Below are 19781 nucleotides of genomic sequence, written 5' to 3'. Positions count from 1 at the left end.
CATAGTGACTGTATCAATTCACATTCCCACCAACAGTGCAAGAGGGTTCCCTTTTCTCCACACCCTCTTCTGCATTTTTGTTGGTAGATTTTTAAAAAATGGCCATTCTGACCGGTGTGAGGTGATACCACTTGTGGTTTTGATTTGCATTTCTCTAATGATTAGTGATGTTGAGCATCCTTTAACGTGTTTCTTGGCAGTCTGTATATCTTCTTTGGAGAAATGTCTGTTTAGGTCTTCTGCCCATTTTTGGATTGGGTTGTTTGTTTTTTTGATATTGAGCTGCATGAGCTGCTTGTATATTTTGGAGATTAACCCTTTGTCACTTGCTTCGTTTGCAAATATTTTCTCCCATTCTGAAGGTTGTCTTTTCGTCCTGTTTATGGTTTCCTTTGCTGTGCAAAAGCTTTCAAGTTTCATCAGGTCCCATTTGTATATTTTTGTTTTTATTTTCCTTACTCTAGGAGGTGGGTCAAAAAGGATCTTGCTGTGATTTATGTCATAGAGTGTTCTGCCTGTGTTTTCCTCTAAGAGTTTTATAGTGTCTGGGCTTACATTTAGGTCTTTAATCCATTTTGAGTTTATTTCTGTGTATGGTGTTAGGGAGTGTTCTAATTTCACTGTTTAGAAATTAATTTAGCTGTCCAGTTTTCCCAGCATCACTTATTGAAGAAGCTGTCTTTTCTCCATTGTATATTCTAGCCTCCTTTATCAAAGATAAGGTGACCACATGCACATCTGTTTATCTCTGGGCCTTCTATCCTGTTCCATAGATCTATATTTCTGTTTGTACCCAGTACCATGCTGTCTTGATTACTGTAGCTTTGTAGTATAGTCTGAAGTAAGGGAGCCTGATTCCTTCAGCTCTGTTTTTCTTTCTCAAGATTGCTTTGGATATTCGGGGTCTTTTGTGTTTCCATACAAATTGTGAAATTTATTGTTCTAGTACTGTGAAAAATGCCATTGGTGGTTTGGTAGGGATTGCATGGAATCTGTAGATTGCTTTGGGTAGTATAGTCATTTTCACAGTGTTGATTCTTCCAATCCAAGAACATGATATATCTCTCCATGTGTTTGTATTGTCTTTAATTTCTTTCATCAGTGTCTTATAGTTTTATGCATACAGGTCTTTTGTCTCCTTAGGTAGGTTTATTCCTCGGTATTTTATTCTTTTTGTTACAGTGGTAAATGGGAGTGTTTCCTTAATTTCTCTTTCAGATTTTTCATCATTAGTGTATAGGAATGCAAGAGATATCTGTGCATTACTTTTGTATCCTGCTACTTTACCAATTTCATTGATTAGCTCTAGTAGTTTTCTGGTGCATCTTTAGGATTCTCTATGTATAGTATCATGTCATCTGCAAACAGTGACAGTTTTACTTCTTCATTTTCAATTTGGATTCCTTTTATTTCTTTTTCTTCTCTGATTGCTTTGGTTAAAACTTCCAAAGCTATGTTGAATAATAGTAGTGAGAGTGGGCAACCTTGTCTTGCTTCTGATCTTAGTGTAAATGGTTTCAGTTTTTCACCACTGAGAACGATGTTGGCTGTGGGTTTGTCATATATGGCCTTTATTATGTTGGGGTAAGTTCCCTCTCTGCCTACTTTCTAGAGGGTTTTTATCATAAATGGGTGTTGAATTTTGTCTAAAGCTTTTTCTGCATCTGGTGATATGATCATATGGTTTTTATCTTTCGGTTTGTTAATATGGTGTATCACATTGATTGATTTGCTTATTTTGAAGAATCCTTGCATTCCTGGGGTACACCCCACTTAATCATGGTGTGTGATCCTTTTAATGTGCTGTTGGATTCTGTTTGCTAGTTGAGGATATTTGCATCCATGTTCATCAGTGATATTGGCCTGTAGTTTTCTATTTATTTGTTGCATCTTTGTCTGCTTTTGGTATCAGGGTGATGGTGGCCTTGTAGAATGAGTTTGGGAGTGTTCCTCCCTCTGCTATGTTTTGGAAGAGTTTGAGACGGATAGGTGTTAGCTCTTCTCTAAATGTTTGATAGAATTCGCCTGTGAAGCAATCTGGTCCTGGGCTTTTGTTTGTTGGAAGATTTTTAATCACAGTCTCAATTACAGTGCTTGTGATTGGTCTGTTTATATTTGCTATTTCTTCCTTTTTCAGTCTCGGAAAGTTGTGCTTTTCTAAGAATTTGTCCGTTTCTTCCAGGTTGTCCATATTATTGACATATAGTTGCTTGTAGTAATCTCTCATGGTTCTTTGTATTTCTGCAGTGTTACTTGTTACTTCTCCTTTTTCATTTCTAATTCTATTGATTTGAGTCTTCTCCCTTTTTTCTTTTTTTTTTTCTCCCTTTTTTCTTGATGAATCTGGCTATGGTTTATCAATTTTGTTTATCTTCTCAAAGAGCCAGCTTTTAGTTTTATTGATCTTTGCTCTCATTTCCTTCATTTCTTTTTCATTTATTTCTGATCTGATCTTTATGATTTCTTTCCTTCTTCTGACTTTGAGGGTTTTTGTTCTTCTTTCTGTAATTGCTTTAGGTATAAGGTTAGGTTGTTTATTTGAGATGTTTCTTGTTATTTGAGGTAGGATTGTATTGCTATAAACTTCCCTCTTAGAACTGCTTTTGCTGCATGCCGTAGGTTTTGGGTAGTCATGTTTTCATTATCATTTGTCTCTAGGTATTTTTTGATTTATTCTTTGATTTCTTCAGTGGTCTCTTGGTTATTCAGTAGTGTATTGTTTAGTCTCCATGTGTTTGTATTTTTTACAGATTTTTTCCCTGTAATTGATATCTAATCTCATAGCGCTGTGGTCAGAAAAGATACTTGATACGATTTCAATTTTCTTAAATTTACCAAGGCTTGATTTGTGGCCCAAGATATGATCTATCCTGGAGAATGTTCCATGAGCACTTGGGAAGAAATTGTATTCTGTTGTTTTTGAGTAGAATGACCTATAAATATCATTTAAGTCCATCTTGTTTAATATATCATTTAAAGCTTGTGTTTCCTTATTTATTTTCAATTTGGATAATCAGTCCATTGGTGAAAGTGGGGTGTTAATGTCCCCTACTATGATTGTGTTCTGTTAGTCTCCCCTTTTATGGCTGTTAGCATTTGCCTTATGTATTGAGTTGCTCCTGTGTTGGGTGCATAAATATTTACAATTGTTATATCTTCTTGGATTGATCTGTTGATCATTATTTAGTGTCCTTCTTTGTGTCTTGTAATAGTCTTTTTTTTTTAAGTCTATTTTGTCTGATATAAGAATTGCTACTCCAGCTTTCTTTTGATTGCCATTTGCATGGATTATCTTTTTCCATCCCCTCACTTTCAGTCTGTATGTGTCCCTAGGTCTGAAGTAGGTATCTTGTAGATAGCATATATATATAGGTCTTGTTTTTGTATCCATTCAGCCAGTCTATGTCTTTTGGTTGGAGCATTTAATCCATTTACATTTAAGGTAGTTATTGATATGTATGTCCCTAATAACATTTTCTTAATTGTTTTGAGTTTGTTATTGTAGGTCTTTTCCTTCTCTTTTGTTTCCTGCCTAGAGAAGTTTCTTTAGCATTTGTTTTAAAGCTGGTTTGGTGGTTCTGAATTCTCTTAGCTTTTGCTTATGTGTAAAGGTTTTAATTTCTCCGTGTAATCTGAAAGAAATCCTTGCTGGGTAGTGTAATCTTGGTTGTAGTATTTTCCCTTTCATCACTTTAAATATTTCCTGCCACTCCCTTCTGGCTTGCAGAGTTTCTGATGAACGATCAGCTGTTAACCTTATGGGGATTCCCTTGTATGTTAATTGCTGCTTTTCCCTTGCTGCTTTTAAGATTTATTCTTTGTATTTAAATTTTGATAGTTTGATTAATATGTGTCTTGTTGTGTTTCTCCTTGGATTTATTGACTGTTTCCCATGTTAGGGAAGTTTTCAACTATAATCTCTTCAAATATTTTCTCAGTCCCTTTTTTTTTCTCTTCTTCTGGGATCCCTGTAATTCAAATGTTGGTGCATTTAATGTTTTCCCAGAAGTCTCTGAGATTGTTCTCAATTCTTTTCATTCTTTTTTCTTAATTCTTCTCTGCAGTAGTTATTTCCACTCTTTTTTCTTCCAGATCACTTATCCCTTCTTCTGCCTCAGTTATTCTGTTATTGGTTCCTCTAGAAAATTTTTAGTTTCATTTATTGTGTTGTTCATCCCTGTCTGTTTGCTCTTTAGTTCTTCTAGTCCTTGCTATATGTTACTTGTATTTTCTCCATCCTATATTCAAGAATTTGGATCATCTTTACTATCATTACTCAGAATTCTTTTTCAGGTAGACTGCCTATTACGTCTCCATTTGTTTGGTCTGGTGGGTTTTTGCCTTGCTCCTTCATCTGCTGTGTATTTGTCTGTCTTCTCATTTTGCTTAACTTACCATTTTTGGGGTCTCTGTTTTGCAAGTAGCAGGTTCGTATTTCCTGTTGTTTTTGGTCTCTGCTCCCAGTGGTAAGGTTGTTTCAGTGGGTTGTGTAGACTTCCTGGTGGAGGGGACTGGTTCTTGTGTTCTGGTGGATGAGGCTGGATCTTGTCTTTCTGATGGGCAGGACCTCTTCCGGTTGTGTGTTTTAGGGTGTCTGTGAATTTATTATTATTTTAAGCAGCCTCTCTGCTAATGGGTTGTGTTGTGTTCCTGTATTGCTAGTTGTTTGGTATAGGGTGTCCAGAACTGTTGCTTGCTGGTCATTGAATGGAGCTAGGTGTTAGTGTTGATATGGAGATCTCTGGGAGAGCTTTCACCATTTAATATTATGAGGGGCCGGGAGGTCTCTGCTGGACCAATGTCCTGAACTCAGCCCTCCCACCTCAGAGGCTCAGATCTGACACCTGACCAGAGCACCAAGACCCTGTCAGCCACACAGCTCAGAGGAAAAGGGAGAAAAAGAAAGATAGAAAAAAATAAAAAAATAAAATAAAGTTATTAAAATAGAAAAACTTTATTAACAATAAAAAAATAAAAAATAATTTAAAAAGAGAGAGAAAGAATGAAGAGAGCAACCAAACCAAAAAACAAATCCACCAATGATAACAAGTGCTAAAGAGTATACTGATAAAAAAAAGAAAAAAGGACAGTCAGAACCCTGGGACAAATGGCAAAAGCAAAGCTATACAAAGAAAATCACAGAAAGAAGCATACACATACACACTCACAAAAGGAGAAAAAGGAAAATGAAATATATATATATATATAACAAAATTAAAAAGGAAGAGAGCAACCAAATCATTAAACAAATCTACCATTGATAATAAGCTGTAAATACTAAACTAAGATAAACATAAAACCAGAAACAAATTAGATGCAGAAAGCAAACCCCAAGTCTACAGTTGCTCCCAAAGTCCACCACCTCAATTTTCAGATGAATCATTGTCTATTCAGGTATTCCACAGATACATGGTACATCAAGTTGATTGTGGAGATTTTATCCACTGCTCCTGAGGCTGCTGGGGGAAATTTCCCTTTCTCTTCTTTGTTCGCGCAGCTCCTGGGGTTGAGCTTTGGATTTGCCCCGCCTCTGTGTGTAGGTTGCCTGAGAGCGTCTTATACCTTTTGGGAAATCTGAGGTCTTCTGCCAGCATTCAGTAGGTGTTCTGTAGGAGTTGTTCCATGCGTAGATGTAGTTTTGATGTATTTGTGGGGAGGAAGATGATCTCCACGTCTTACCCCTCCACCATCTTGAAGGTGCCCCCCCTCCGCCCATTTTCTAACTGGACTTTTTTGGGGGTTGTTTTTTGTGTTAGTTTTTAACTGTTGAGCTTTGAGAATTCTTTATATTTTAGGTAATAATCCTTTGTTGGATATGTGATTTGTAAATATTTTCTCTCAATCTATTGCTTATCTTTTTATCTGTTTAACAAGGTCTTTTGCAGAACAAAAGTTTTAAGTTTTGATGAAGTCCAGTTTATCTGTTTTCCATTTTATGATTAGTGCTTTTCATGTCAAGTCTAAGAACTCTTTACCTGGTTTTAGATTCCCAAAGATTTTCCTTTTTATTTTTTTCCCAAAAGTTTTATATTTTACATTTAAATCTATGATGTGAGTTAATTTTTTATAAAGGATTTGAAGTTTAGTTTACGGTTCCAGCACTACTTGCTTAAAGGCTGTATTTCTGCCATTGAAATTACCTTGCAACTTTGTTGAATATCAGTTGGAGACATTTGTGTGTGTTTATATCTTGGTTCTCTTTTCTGTTCCATTTGGTCTATGTGTCTAACCCCCTTCCAATGTCATACAGTCTTGATTTACTGTAGCTATATAGTAAGTCTTAAGATTGGATAGACTGAGTTCTCCTGTTTGATTATTCTTTTTCAAAATTGTTTTGCTATTATACTTCCTTATCGTCCATGTAAGTGTTAGAATAATATTTATATATTTATATAATAGTTATATAATATTCTATATTTAATTTATATAATAATCTAATATAAATATTAGAATAATTTTTATTCTACTACAAGTCTTATTGGAATTTTGATAGGAATTGCATTAAATCAATTTTCAATTATCAAATATCAACTTAGGAATAATTGACATCTTTAATCTGTTGATTCTTCTAATCCATGAACATGGCAAATCCCTCCATTTGTTTAGATATTCTTTGAGTTCTCCATCAGCATTTTGTAATTTTTAGGATGCAAGTTCTATATACGTTTTGTTCTACTTACCTTTAGTATTTAATTTTATTTGGGGAAATTTTAGTTGTATTTTTAATTTTGGTGTTCACATTTTCATTGCTAGTATATACAGATATAATTATATTTTTGTATGTTTACCTTGTATCTGCTGACCCTATTATTTGAAATTATTAATTATTTATAGGAGTTTTTCTCTAGATTTTTGGAGATTTTCTATGTAGAAAGTCATGTTATTTGCAAATAGTGATAGTTTTATTTCTTTCCTTTTGATTTCTGTGGTTTTTATTTCCTTTTGTTGCCTTATTTCACTGGCTAAAACTTCTAGTATTGTGTTAAATGTGATGAGAATGAATATTGTCTTATTCGCCATCTTAGAGGGAAAGCTTCTGCTTTTCAAGTGATTGATCCATTTCCTAGAACTTGTAGAATTCATGTGTGTAGAGTGGTTTATAGTATTCCCTTATTCTTTTGACGTCTGCAGGGTCTATAGTGATAGCTCCTGTTTCCTCCAACGTATTGGTAATTTTTGTCTTCTCTTTTTAAATTTTTCTTTCAGGCTTGCTAGATGTTTGCATTTTTTTCAAAGAACTGGCTCTTGGTTTCATATAACTTCTTTATTTTTCTTCTGGTTTTTATTTCATTGATTTCTGCTCTTTCATTTTCTTCACTTTGCTTGTTTTTGGTTTATTTTGCTTTCACTTTTCTAGATTCTTTAGATGGACTCTTAGATTATTGATTTGAGATGCTTTCTCTTTTATAGTGTAATTACTTAAATGCTTTAAATTTCCTTCTCAGCACTGCTTTAGCAATGTCCCTAAATTTTGATATGTTGTATTTTCATTTAATTCAATTTAAAATATTTTTTGGTCTTGACATGTCCTCTCTGACTCATTGATTATTTAGAAGTGTGTTATCCATAGTTTCCAAGTGCTTGGGCTTTTTTATGCTATCTTTCTCTTATTGGTTTCTAATTTTATTTCATTGTCATCAGAGAACACACTCTGCATGATTTCAATTGTTTTAAATTTTCTGAGGTTTGTTTTTTGGCCCAGGATATGGTTTATCTTGGTATATGCTCTGTAGGTGCTTGAAATGGATGTGTATTCTGCTGTTGTCACATGCAGTGTTCTGTAAGTTTTGACTAGATCCTGTTGGTTAATGGTCTTGTTGAGTTTTATATCCTTGCTGATTGTTTTGTTTCGTTGTCTTATCAATAGTCGAGAGAGAGATGTTAAATATCCATCTAAAATTGTGGATTTGTCTGTTTTTTCTTTCAGTTCTATCAGTTTTTACTTTATATGTTTTGCAGCTCTTTTTTTGGTGCATATACATTTAGAATGCTAGGATTTCTGGGTTGATTAACGATTTATCATTATGTAATGTCTTTCTCTGTCTCAGGTAATTTTCTTTGTTCTGAAGTCTACTTTATCTTATATTAATACAGCCATTTCTACTCCCTTTTGATTAATGTTTACATAATATAATTTTTAAAATCTATTTACTTTCAACCTTCCTATATCATATTTGAAGTGGATTTCATGTAGATAGCATATAGTTGATCACATTTTTAAATCCACTCTGATAATTTCTTCCTTTTAACTGGTATGCTTAGGCCATTTTTATTTAATGTAATTATTGATATGTTTGAGGTTAAACCTGCTTTTTAATTTTTATTTATTTATTTTTTTCAGTTTGTTCTCTCTGGTTTTCACATCTCTGTTTTCTTTATCTTTTTTTCCCGTGGGTTACTTAAACATTTTTAGAACTACATTTTGATTCATTTATGTTTTTGATGGAATCTCTTTGTTTATCTCTTTTAGCGGTTGCTCTAGTTATTATATTATATAAACATGACTTATCCCAGTCTGCTGATGTTGATATTATACCAGGTTGAGTGAAATGATGAAACCTTACCTCCCTCAAGTCCCTTTACCATATCTGTGTGTAATACAATTGTCTTAAATATTTCCTCTCCAAAAATGTTGAACCGCATCAGAAACTGTTATAATTCTTCAACCACAAAACATAGTTTAGGCAACTTGAGAGGAGAAGTAAACTGTATTATATTTACCCATACTTTTATGCTTTCTGTCATTCTTTCTTCCTTTCTGCAGTCCCAGAAGTCCTTCTTTTTGTTATTCTGTTTAAAGAACCTCCTTTAGTCCTTCTTTTGGGATAGGTCCATTGGTGAAAAATTCTTATTTAATTTTACTTTATCTGAGACTGATTTGATTTTCCCTTCATTCCTAAAAGATATTTTTTGCTAGATAGAGTTTTCGTTGACAGCTTTTTTCTTTGAATATTTGGAAAATGTTATGCCACTTTCTTCTGGGCTCCATGGTTTCTGATGAGAAATCTGCTGTCATTAAAAAAGTTCCCCCTAAAAATAAGGTGTCATTTCTTTCCCATTCCTTTTACATCTTTTTCTTTGAGTTTAGTTTTAGGAAGTCTGACTACGGTATATTTTGGGGTGAGTTTCTGTTGGCCTATCTGTTTGGGTTACACTCATTTTCTTGAATCTATAGTTTGCACCTTTTGTCAAATTTGAGAATTTTTCAGGCCTTATTTCTTCAAGTACTGACTTACCGCCAGATCTACTGTGATACCATCCCAGAGGGAAAGGGGAGCGGTGCCTCAGTACTACCAGGTGGGGATGGAAGTCCCAGCTCTTCATGTGGTTTCCCTATATATCACAGATGGAAGTGAGGTGGAAGGATTTGTTACTATTTGTCAGGGATGATTGTCTCTTTTCCCTATTTGGCATTTTCTCCTACTGCCCTGGTTGCAGATAGGATGAGGGTAAATGTTGGGGCACGCTGTTACAGTCAGGAAAGGTAGATGTCTTGGCTCCTCACTTGACCTTTGCTGGTATGAGTGGGGATGGGGCCACAGTTGGGGTTTTTTTCCTGTGGCTTTTGTTTAGACTAGAGCAGTTATTGCCTAAAAGTTTTCTGTCTTGGCAGGCTGCTCCTTTCCTGGCCCTTTGGCTAGAGAGAGCAGGCTTCATTGGATTGTTTTTGTCTGTATTTGTTTGTGTTTCTAGGTGGCTGGATTCTTTAGCTCTATGTCTAGGATACATGAGGCAAAAGGAAACTCAGCGAACTCACCACTGTACCATTCCCTGGGTCCAACAGTCCCTTGCCCATCTACCTTCTTCCCTTTACTTTTCAGGGTCTTATGCTTGTCTTATACATAATTTCCAGAAATTTTGGTTGTACTTGAGGGAAAGAGTAGGAAAAAGCACATCTGCTCTATCTTCCTGGATGCTCAGCCATCATGGAATTTTTAACCCTTGTTCCTCATGATATCATTGGTCTACAGGTTACACCTGGTTAATAGGGATGTGATCCGAGAAGAAGGTAATATCCAGATCTTGCTTTAAGAGTTTTGTTTTATTTCCTGCCTTTACTGTACCCAGGGTGTGGAATGATTCTGTTTGGCTACTTGTCCCTCTCTCTTCCATCATTCCTCTTTCCCTGGACTAGAACTCTTGGGACTAGGTTGGGCAGCCAAGTAGTAGCTTCCTGAATAAATTTCTCTGAGGTGCTTGATGAGATGACTTTAGAGCCCATTTTTACCCACAAAAATTTCTACATGTGATTGCTGATAAAACATGTAATAAAGTACCTGGTCATAGTTATCGTTCCATAACTATGTTTTTTTCCCCATTGTTATGGCTACTAAAGTCCCTTTAAGTAAATGCCCCTAGCAGATAATAAATCCTAAAGTTCAAGGACTTTAAACTTTACATGTCCCAAATCTTTTACAGACTCATTGTTTTAACATGTATATAACACACACAAAGTGCTTACGTGATGTTTAGCTTATAGTGGACATTCAGTATATATTAGTTGCTTTTTCTTCTCTTTTTACTTTTAAATACTGGTCATTTGTTGAAGTCTTCAGTATAGAGGCGGTACCCTCTGTTGCATAAAAACACAGGCTCTTGTGTCAAGAAGCTTGGGAATCAATCTCATCTCTGATACTCACTAATAGTGTGACTTGGGCAAGTTATTTCACCTCATTCTGACTTGGTTTTCTCACCTACAACATGGGAACAATAATAGCAACTATTGAGAATTAAATGAGGTAATACTTCTAAAGAGTTCAGAAGAGTACCTTTAGATACAAACTCAATGTTGTGTTTTTGTTTTTGTTTTTTTACTATTCTACAGCAAGAAAGTTCCTTAGAGTCAAGGGCTATGTCTTATTTAAGGTTGTATCCTCGGAACCTAGCATAGTGATTGGTACCTCATAGACAAATGTTTCAATAAACAAATGTTGTACAGGCATACCTTGTTTTGTTGTGCTTCGCTTTATTGCGCTTTGCAGGTATTGTGTTTTTTACAGCCTGAAAGTTTGTGACAACCCTGTGTCGAGCAAGTCTATTGGTGCCATTTTTTTTAAAAGCATTATTTTTAAATTAAGGTATGTATATTGGGTTTTTTTAGACATAATGCAATTGCACACTTAATAGACTACAGTATAAGGTAAACATAACTTTTATATGTATTGGGAAACCAAAAAAATTGTGTGACTTGCTTTATTGCAGAGGTCTGGAACTGAACCTACAATATCTCTGAGGTATGCCTGTAATGAATTACTGAATTAATTTATCTAGAGATGAAAATCTTAGAGGCAGCATAAAATCAACAATCATTTCTGACTAGTGGAGTTTCCTAGGTTCATAGGAAATAACTATGGGAAAGAGGCTCATTTTATGTGTTTCTTTAAAATTTAGCCTCAGCCCTTGCCACCACTGGGCCACCTACAGAACTGATTACTTCTGAAGTCACTGCCAGGAGCTTTATGGTAAACTGGACTCATGCCCCAGGAAAAGTGGAAAAATACAGAGTCGTGTATTATCCTGCCAGGGGTGGAAAACCAGAAGAGGTAATAAGGAGACAGTATTTTCTAACCATTATTTTCATTCTCTCAATTCTTGTACGGTAGTGAAGACAAGAAAGGAATGTGTATATAAGGAGATTATTCTGTCACAAGCATTTAAAATTATTTGACTGAAATACGTTTCCATGTGTCTATGTTGTTCTTCTATCTCTCTAGGTTATGGTATTTACATCCTCTCCTCTTACCTCCATCAAGGAACCTTCAGAACTGGTCATGTGTCCATTTCTAACACAACTTATTTTGACTTTACTTTTTTGTGATTTTAAAAATTAATGAGTTCTAAGGCAAAAGGAATCAGTCGTTAATTATCTGGCCAGAATCCCCTTTTGCTACCGATATTTTCTTTCTACTTTGTGAGTGGTCTGAACTTTCTGCCTTAAAGAAGTCTGTGTGTTCCAAATAATGTGGGCATATAGTCCTCCAGGGTTTGGGACTTCCTGGATGTTTGCGGAGATTCGTGCAAAAGAGAAGCCATAATAAAACACCTGTGGCTGGCCTTTCTCATGGGTTGGCCATCACAGGAAAGAACATCTATTGCCAGATGATTGGATGGTTCCCATTTCATGTCTGATACAGGGACTATGTTAAAATGTGATGAAATCTCCCTTTTTTGTTTTTAATTATTAATTAATTAAGGCTGCGCTGGGTCTTCGTTGCTGCGCACGGGCTCTCTCTAGTTGCATTGAGTTGGGGCTACTCTTCGTTGCGGTGCGCGGGCTTCTCATTGCGGTGGCTTCTCTTGTTGCGGAGCACGGGCTCTAGGTGCGCGGGCTTCAGTAGTTGTGGTGCGTGGGCTTAATAGCTGTGGCTTGCGGGCTCTAGAGCGTAGGCTCAGTAGTTGTGGCACACAGGCTTAGTCGCTCCGTGGCATGTGGGATCTTCCTGGACCAGGGATAAAACCTGTGACCCTTGCATTGGCAGGTGGATTCTTAACCACCGCGCCACCAGGGAAGTCCCTCCCTCTCTTCTTTTGAAGTGCTAACACCTTATGTTGTTCTAACCTCTGACTGACCTCAGCATGTTTCACAGTTTTCTTCTGCATTATGGCAGGATTTATGTTTTTTGGTTTTTGTTTTTTTTTTTCAGTGTTTGAGTAGATTCTAGAGGTTTAAGTCATCTGGACTTAAAAAAAAAATCAGAGTGCTTCCAATTGCTCTATCTTTTTCATTACTAATAAACCTTTTAAATGCTTCCTAAGGCTCCATGGAAAAATATCACATGTCAACTGTTACTAAGTGGATGTGATTAGGATAACCATTAGCTTGGGAATGACACAGTTTCCATTAGATGTGAATTAGTAAGGGACTTTTGGACATATTCCTAAAAGGTGGGTCACTTCATGTGAGAATTCAAGGGGAATTGACTGCCACAGTGGGAAAGAGGATGTGGTGCAAATAAGAAAATATTTAATGAAAGGTTCTCGCTAGAGATATTTTTGCTTTTGGATTTCCAGTCTGCATGTGAGATATTCCATTTTCTCATTCCTCAAACTGTCCTTTCAACAGGTGGTGGTGGATGGAAGCATATCTTCCACAGTTTTGAAAAACTTGATGTCTTTAACCGAATATCAGATAGCAGTCTTTGCAATATACGCTCACACTGCTAGCGAAGGCCTTCGGGGAACTGAAACCACACGTGTGTATTGAATTGTACCCACTTCTGATTCTGTATGACATTGCTCAGGTGGTTTAGTTGTGCTGTACGTAGTACTGGTCCATGCTATATTTGCAGTTTGCAGGTGCCATATATTGGGAGGGATATTATAAAATTCTGGTATGTTTAGGAGAGAGAAATCTCTCTAAGCGATGAAGGGTGCAAAATACAGTTATTCATTTAATAAACAAATATTTAGTGAATTCTTATTATAAACTAAGCAGTGGGCTTGAATTTGTCATTAGAAGTAGAGAAGGAGCTCTGTAGCTGTCCTGCCTAGTAGAATATTAGGGAAAGTGCATTACATCTGTTTTCTTTATGAGTATCACTGTAATTAAAACTTATGAATACTAGTCAGTCATTCCTTAACTCAGCAAGATCATGATCACACACACATATATACATGCACACATGTTCAGAGAATCCTGGGAAGAGATAATCTTAAGAAACTTGATCACCCCCTCATTTAGTTATTTCAAACATTAATTGAGTTCCTATTACATGCCAGATAGTATATAAAGTTGATCTAAAAACTCTGCCTCTGATAGACCAATAACAAGGTGCCAGGCTTTATGATAATTACACTCCCCGTCCAACACGTTATTGGATTTATCCCTGAAAGCAATTTGTAAGGCAGCTGTTAATACTCCTGCTTTGCAGAAATATTTTTAGCAACAATCCCTGCCCTTAAGGAAGTTTTAGACTAGCAAAGGAGAAAATGCAACCCAAGGATATACAAACAAATTAGTGTAGTGAAGTACTACGGGCACGCCAATAGAAGTATGATAGGGAACTGCACCTGTAAGCAAAGTCCTGAACTTGACATTGTGGTTGGGAGTGCAAGCAGGACCTGGAATTATATTTGAAAACAACATTTCATAGTTTTTATTGACATTGTTTAAGCCAGGAACTTGCAATTTACTCTTAATCCCTTTTTCCCTACCTCTCCAATATGGCAAATCGTATTTCTTGATTATTTTATTGTTCTCAAACCCTATTGTTACCGACAGTCATGTCTCCTCACTGTCTCTGATTGAATGTGTTGATGAGTATCTAGTTATTCATGTATTTGTTCATCCAGCCCCCCATTCTGTCATCTGTTAAGTGACCCAACAACTATTTTTAATGGCTGCTGCAGGTCAGACACTATGCTTGGTAATGGGTATAAAACAGTGGTCAGAAGAGTCTCCTACTCTTGACTGGCTCCCAGACAGCTGTGCCCATCACTGTAATGAGGTATAAGAAGCTAAAAGGTGTCATTCCTGCTCTTAAACATTCATTATGTTTACCTTCCCCAAAGGGGCTTATATGGCCATGTGAACAGATTCAAGGACAAAAATTACCTGAAAAATATGTTTAGTTTTAGACCCTAACATATAGATAGATACCTTGAAATAAGCAAGCACACTGATAAATGGCTGACCATTAAGAAAAAAACTCCTCTTGCAGTTTCTTTACCTATAGTTTCTGACCTTGAACTGTACGATGTGACTGAGAACAGTCTGAGGGCGAGATGGAACCCAGTGGCTGGAGCGTCAGGGTACCTGATCCTTTACGCTCCTCTCACGGAAGGCCTGGCTGGGGATGAAAAAGAGGTAATGCATGCTGCCTACCAAAGTCCTAGAATTTTTGACTTCCTTAACATAGTTTGGTTTGTTTTTACTACAAAAATGTATAAAATTTATAAAAGTCACATTAGCAAAAGAAAAAAATCACTTGTAATCCCACCACCTAGAGGTAGCCATTGTTATCATTTAGTTAAGAGTCTTTTCCAGTGCATTTTAAACAAAACCAATGGGAATGGTTTTGTAGTTTTCCTTGTAGTTTTCCTTTTGCTTACTGTGAATATCTTTCCATACCATTAAATAATATTTTATATAGTCATTTAAACAACCTTATAATATTCCATTGTTGGTTTGTACCAGGTCATGTTTAATTAATCTCATGCTATTGGACATTTGGATAATTTGCTATATAGGGGAATTCCCTGGCAGTCCAGTGGTTAGGACTCACACTTTCACTGCCAGGGCCCGGTCGGGGAACTAAGATCCTGCAAGCCGCACAGGGGCTCGGCCAAAAAAAAGAGATAATTTGCTATATAAATATACTTTTGGGACCATTCTTTACATATAACTTTGCATGGTTATCTGATTATTTCCTTAGGATAAATTCCTAGAAGTGAAGTTTCTTTTCAAAGAGTATGCAAATTATTAAGGCTTATACCAGGTATTACCACCTTACTCTAGAGAAATTTTATATAATTTATATTGCTCTATGCAGATCACAAATGACTGTGATGACCCTATGTACACTGACTTTGAAAAATTTGTTTTACTAAGTTGAGAGGTAGATAAATGTATCTCATGGATGTGGATTTTTTTGCATTTTTTTCCATTTTAAATGACGAATCTTTGACTTTCGAATCATTTATTTTAGTCCTTTTTAATTTATAGTTAACAATTATTACAATATGGATATTCAAGGAATAAAGCAGAGATGTCTATGACCGTTGGGAGTGTTGACCAGGCAGGTGGAGGGGTTATGAGAGGGAGTATAGCACTCGACCCTTTAACATTATCTAAAACCTGCCTCTTTTGACAAGAATCTTTAGGGCCAATAATACGGTGATTCTAGTGTCAAGAACAGAATATCGGTGACATGTGTTCTTTTATTACCAAGACTTAGACAGTTTTTGCCCACTTGGATTTAATGTCGATCTGAATTATTTTGGTGGAAGGGAAACTTTAAAATGATGCTAAAAAGACACTAAGCTTCACCAGGAAAGAGAAAAATAAAAAAGACAGGAATACCAGTTCACACCCAATAGATTAGCAAAGTTTTTAAAGTCTGATAATACTACATATTAGTGAGCATGTGGGGAGACAGAAACATTCGTGTAAACTGGTGTGTCAATTGGTACAGCTGCCTTGGAGAATAATTGGAAATATTTCATCAAGTTAAAGATATATACAAATTTTTAGGTATATATCGTTGAGAAATATCCTTCAAGGACTTTTCAATGCAGGCACTTGGTCAGAACAAAATATTGTAAACAACTGCCATGTTCATCAAGAGAATAGAAAATAATGGCATATTTATACAAAAGAATCTCATAAGGGAATTAAATAATATGAGCTCTGTCCCTGTGTTTCAACATGGCTAAATCTTGAAACCTAATATTGCCAGGGAAAAAACTGTAAAAATATTACACTGAATGGTCCATTTATGCACATTGTTAAACATACTGAACCATATATTGCTTATAGATATATTTGTATGCATGCAGAAGTAAAAAAAATGTATCAGTGAGACACACTTCAACATTAGGGTAGAGGTGGTGAGAAAGAGTTTGTTTTATTTGACTGTATGGTGCTTTTTAAAATAAGATCTGCTGTGCATATAACAAAATGTTGATATTTATTAAATTTGGGCAGTGGGTGCATCAGGGAATATTACGTTGTTTTCTCTACCTTTATATTATATACATTGAGATATTTCAAAATTAAACATTTTAATTTGACCATACCACTGACAGTTGTATGACAGGGCACAGTCTATGAAGATATTTTTCCTCTTTCCAAAACAAAAATAAAACCATTCCTGTCACACAGGTGTCACACAGTTGTCACACACTGATAATGTTGGCTAGTTTGACTGACCCCCAGGGTCAGAAAAGTCATCCCCAAATCAAGAAGCAAATTGCCAATTTGAGCATCAAGGTGGGTTGATCTCTTTGGACTCCTGGAAGGACTCCAATCCAAGTGGACAAGCCCCTCTGTTGAATGGGGCCACACTGGTCTGTCTCCATAGGCTTTGCAGCAAAAACTGAGCATCCAGTCAGAGGACTGGTGAGAATTAGCTAAGGGGTGAAAGATGCCCACTTGGCATCCCACTCTCAGCATGCTGCCTGGAACTTACTCTCTTTGTAGAGAACATTTCTGATTCATCTCCACCCATGCTCTTCTGGGGACCAAATATTTGACACTGTTACTCTGGCTGCAGCTGCCACTGGTCCAGATGTAAAGAGTTATCCTAAAAGAGCACTCATGGTACACTCAGTTTTATATGGTTTCATAGCTCCTGGTTCTAATATAAAATAACATGAGACAATGAAAAAAATTATGGCTTGAAACCTGTTTGATGAAGGGTTTGTGAGGAGGCAGAGTCTTATTACATAAAGTCTCACCTGTATTCAGCTGCGCTCTGATCAGCATGAATAATACACATTGGCAAACGATCTGATAATGTGTGTTCTTTTCAGATGAAAATTGGAGAGACCCCCACGGATATTGAGCTGAGTGCGTTGTTGCCCAATACGGAATACACAGTCACAGTTTATGCTATGTTTGGAGAAGAGGCCAGCGACCCTGTTACAGGACAAGAAACAACATGTGAGTGGTTCAGTCACCCAGATGAAATGCTGTAATAAAAGCCCAAACAAATATGGGGATTCTGAATTAGAAATACTGGTTTAGGTTGAAACCTCGTAAGAGCTAATTGTAACGTAAGAAAATGTCTAATTTATTTAGGGGAAGGAAGTGCATTTCTTCTCATCTTGTTGTTATTGAGTCACATGGATTCTAGAACTGAACTGTGGCATCCTCTAGATGATGGCACCAGTGTCCTTGTCTAAATCCAAATGCTAGAGCAGAATATGGGGGGAAAATGTGGGCTTTGGAATGAGAGCAGCCAAGATGTGAATCCCAGCTAAAGTCATATTTTGGGTGGGTGAAAATGGGCAAGTGATGAAGCATTATTGAGCCTGTGAAAGGAGGAACAATAACTTTATAGCGTGTGGTTGATAGAGATTAAATACAGTAATACAAATGAAAGTTATTAACACACAGTTACTCAATATTTTTTTTACTCCCACTCATACCAAAATTCACACTTTTTCTGAAAATCTTTGATGTCCTCCTGATCTCAGACTATTATTATTATAATTAGTTTTTAAAAATTGAGTAAAAATTGTATTGGCAAGTCTAATTTGGGTAAATGTAGGGAGTTCATAATATTTTTAAGAGTTGTAGTTATCTATTTGAAAATGTGATATAGAGAAAATGCTACCCCGCCAAACTAACAATGTTTCGTCACCTACGATTAAAAATAGGGGTCTATTCATTGTGTTTTGAATAAGAAAGGGCAAGGAGATGGGGTCTCTCACATCACTCTGAGCCTGGAAGGAGGTGAATAGCACGATTTCTACTGTGCTTTTGTCTTGAAGATTCTACTTGAGAAACATACAAAGAAATTTAATGATAAGGAAATTTTCTCCCACATCCATTCTCTGTTAGTCGAGGCTATGTTGTCTTGCTCTTCAGAGGAAGACCGGTGTAATTAAAACAACAAACCACAAAACTGGGAGAGCCCAAGAAAGAAGGAGAAAAGAAATAAGTCAGGAAGCATCTAATATATCACTTAAGTCAATTTTGGGACTCTGTAGATTTGGAAGGAAAACTTTTCCCAACCACCCATCTCTCTATTTCACTCAGAATACTCATTTGTTTATTCAGGTTTCCCCCACCCTTTAAAAGTAGTGTTCCCATGAAACCTTTCGCAAGCCAAATGACATAAAGCAAAGAAGCAATTAATTTTAGGACACATCTTGCTAATGGATGCACAAAATAAATCAAGATAAAGCACAGATGCTCACAGACAGAGTTCAAAGCTGTGGCGGCTTGATGCTGAGATGCTGCGTGTAGTTTCCAGGGGAAGGAGCTTGGCGGGGCCGCTCTTGCTGCCTGGGGTGCACGCTGTCTCCGTAACGGTTTGCTGCAAAGCAAAGCCTGAATGCTATTTTTGCTTTTGCCTTTTTTTATAAGAGCAAAAATCCTCTTTAGATTTCTTTCAGTCAGTGAAACCTTGAGTTAGGTACTAATGTTGGTCCTTTGCAAGAGCAAAGTGGCCTAAACTGAACTTTCAGAAAGCGGATACTTGTAGTTTTAAAAAGTGTCTGTGACTCTTTCCCATTAGTAGTTGATTTTTTTAAAAGTCCTAAAAATGATATCCTGGCTACCTGTTCCTGAGACTGACACTTTTATGCACTGAGGAAACTAGACATTGTTCCACTATACTGCCAAGAGTAACTGAACTCCAGAAAAGTTTAGAGCTAAGTGTGCACAGCACTTAAAGTGTAGAGAGTCACCAAGTCCTATAGGTTCTTTATTGCCATATAATCGGTACATATTGAATTAATGAAAGGGTTAGCTTTTGGGGTGAGGAAACATCATGCTTATGGCTACAGCTGACAATTGTCATGATTTATCTCCTAGTTTGTTATTCTGCTGGTTCTATCGGCACAGGCTCTCAAATCAATTGATCGATTGCCTGGGTTAAATTCAAACTGCTCTTCTGCTTCTACTAACTGTGACCTTGGCCAAGTTACCTCAGTTTCATGATCTGTATAATGGGGCTAATTGTAACTCTATCCTTGCTGTCTAAAGTAAGGATTTAATGAGATAACGTGTTACATCTCAGGCTCATGGAAAGCCTGCAGTCAATCTTAACAATTGTTTTTTACTGTAAACCTGTAAAAGCTCACGAAGCCCTCAAAGATTATTGACAAATTTT

The 19781-nt window shown here is 36.4% G+C and overlaps 1 protein-coding gene across 6 annotated transcripts in view; it reads left to right on the top strand.

The window, feature by feature from the left end:
- COL14A1 (collagen type XIV alpha 1 chain) overlaps nucleotides 1–19781 on the top strand; it is a 271596-nt gene that overhangs the window by 95950 nt on the left and 155865 nt on the right. For all 6 annotated transcript variants that reach the window (XM_029222937.1, XM_029222936.1, XM_029222935.1 and 3 more), the window contains 4 exons: nucleotides 11392–11543; nucleotides 13064–13193; nucleotides 14661–14806; nucleotides 17473–17602. In XM_029222937.1, the coding sequence (XP_029078770.1) occupies nucleotides 11392–11543; nucleotides 13064–13193; nucleotides 14661–14806; nucleotides 17473–17602 (558 nt within the window). The remainder of the gene's footprint in view (nucleotides 1–11391; nucleotides 11544–13063; nucleotides 13194–14660; nucleotides 14807–17472; nucleotides 17603–19781) is intronic.

This window comes from Monodon monoceros, unplaced genomic scaffold (assembly GCF_005190385.1).
Source record: "Monodon monoceros isolate NGI ecotype Baffin Bay Population unplaced genomic scaffold, NGI_Narwhal_1 Super_Scaffold_14, whole genome shotgun sequence".
Lineage (NCBI taxonomy): Eukaryota > Metazoa > Chordata > Mammalia > Artiodactyla > Monodontidae > Monodon > Monodon monoceros.
Note: the sequence above shows the minus strand (reverse complement) of the source record. Positions and strands in the feature narration are given on the sequence as shown.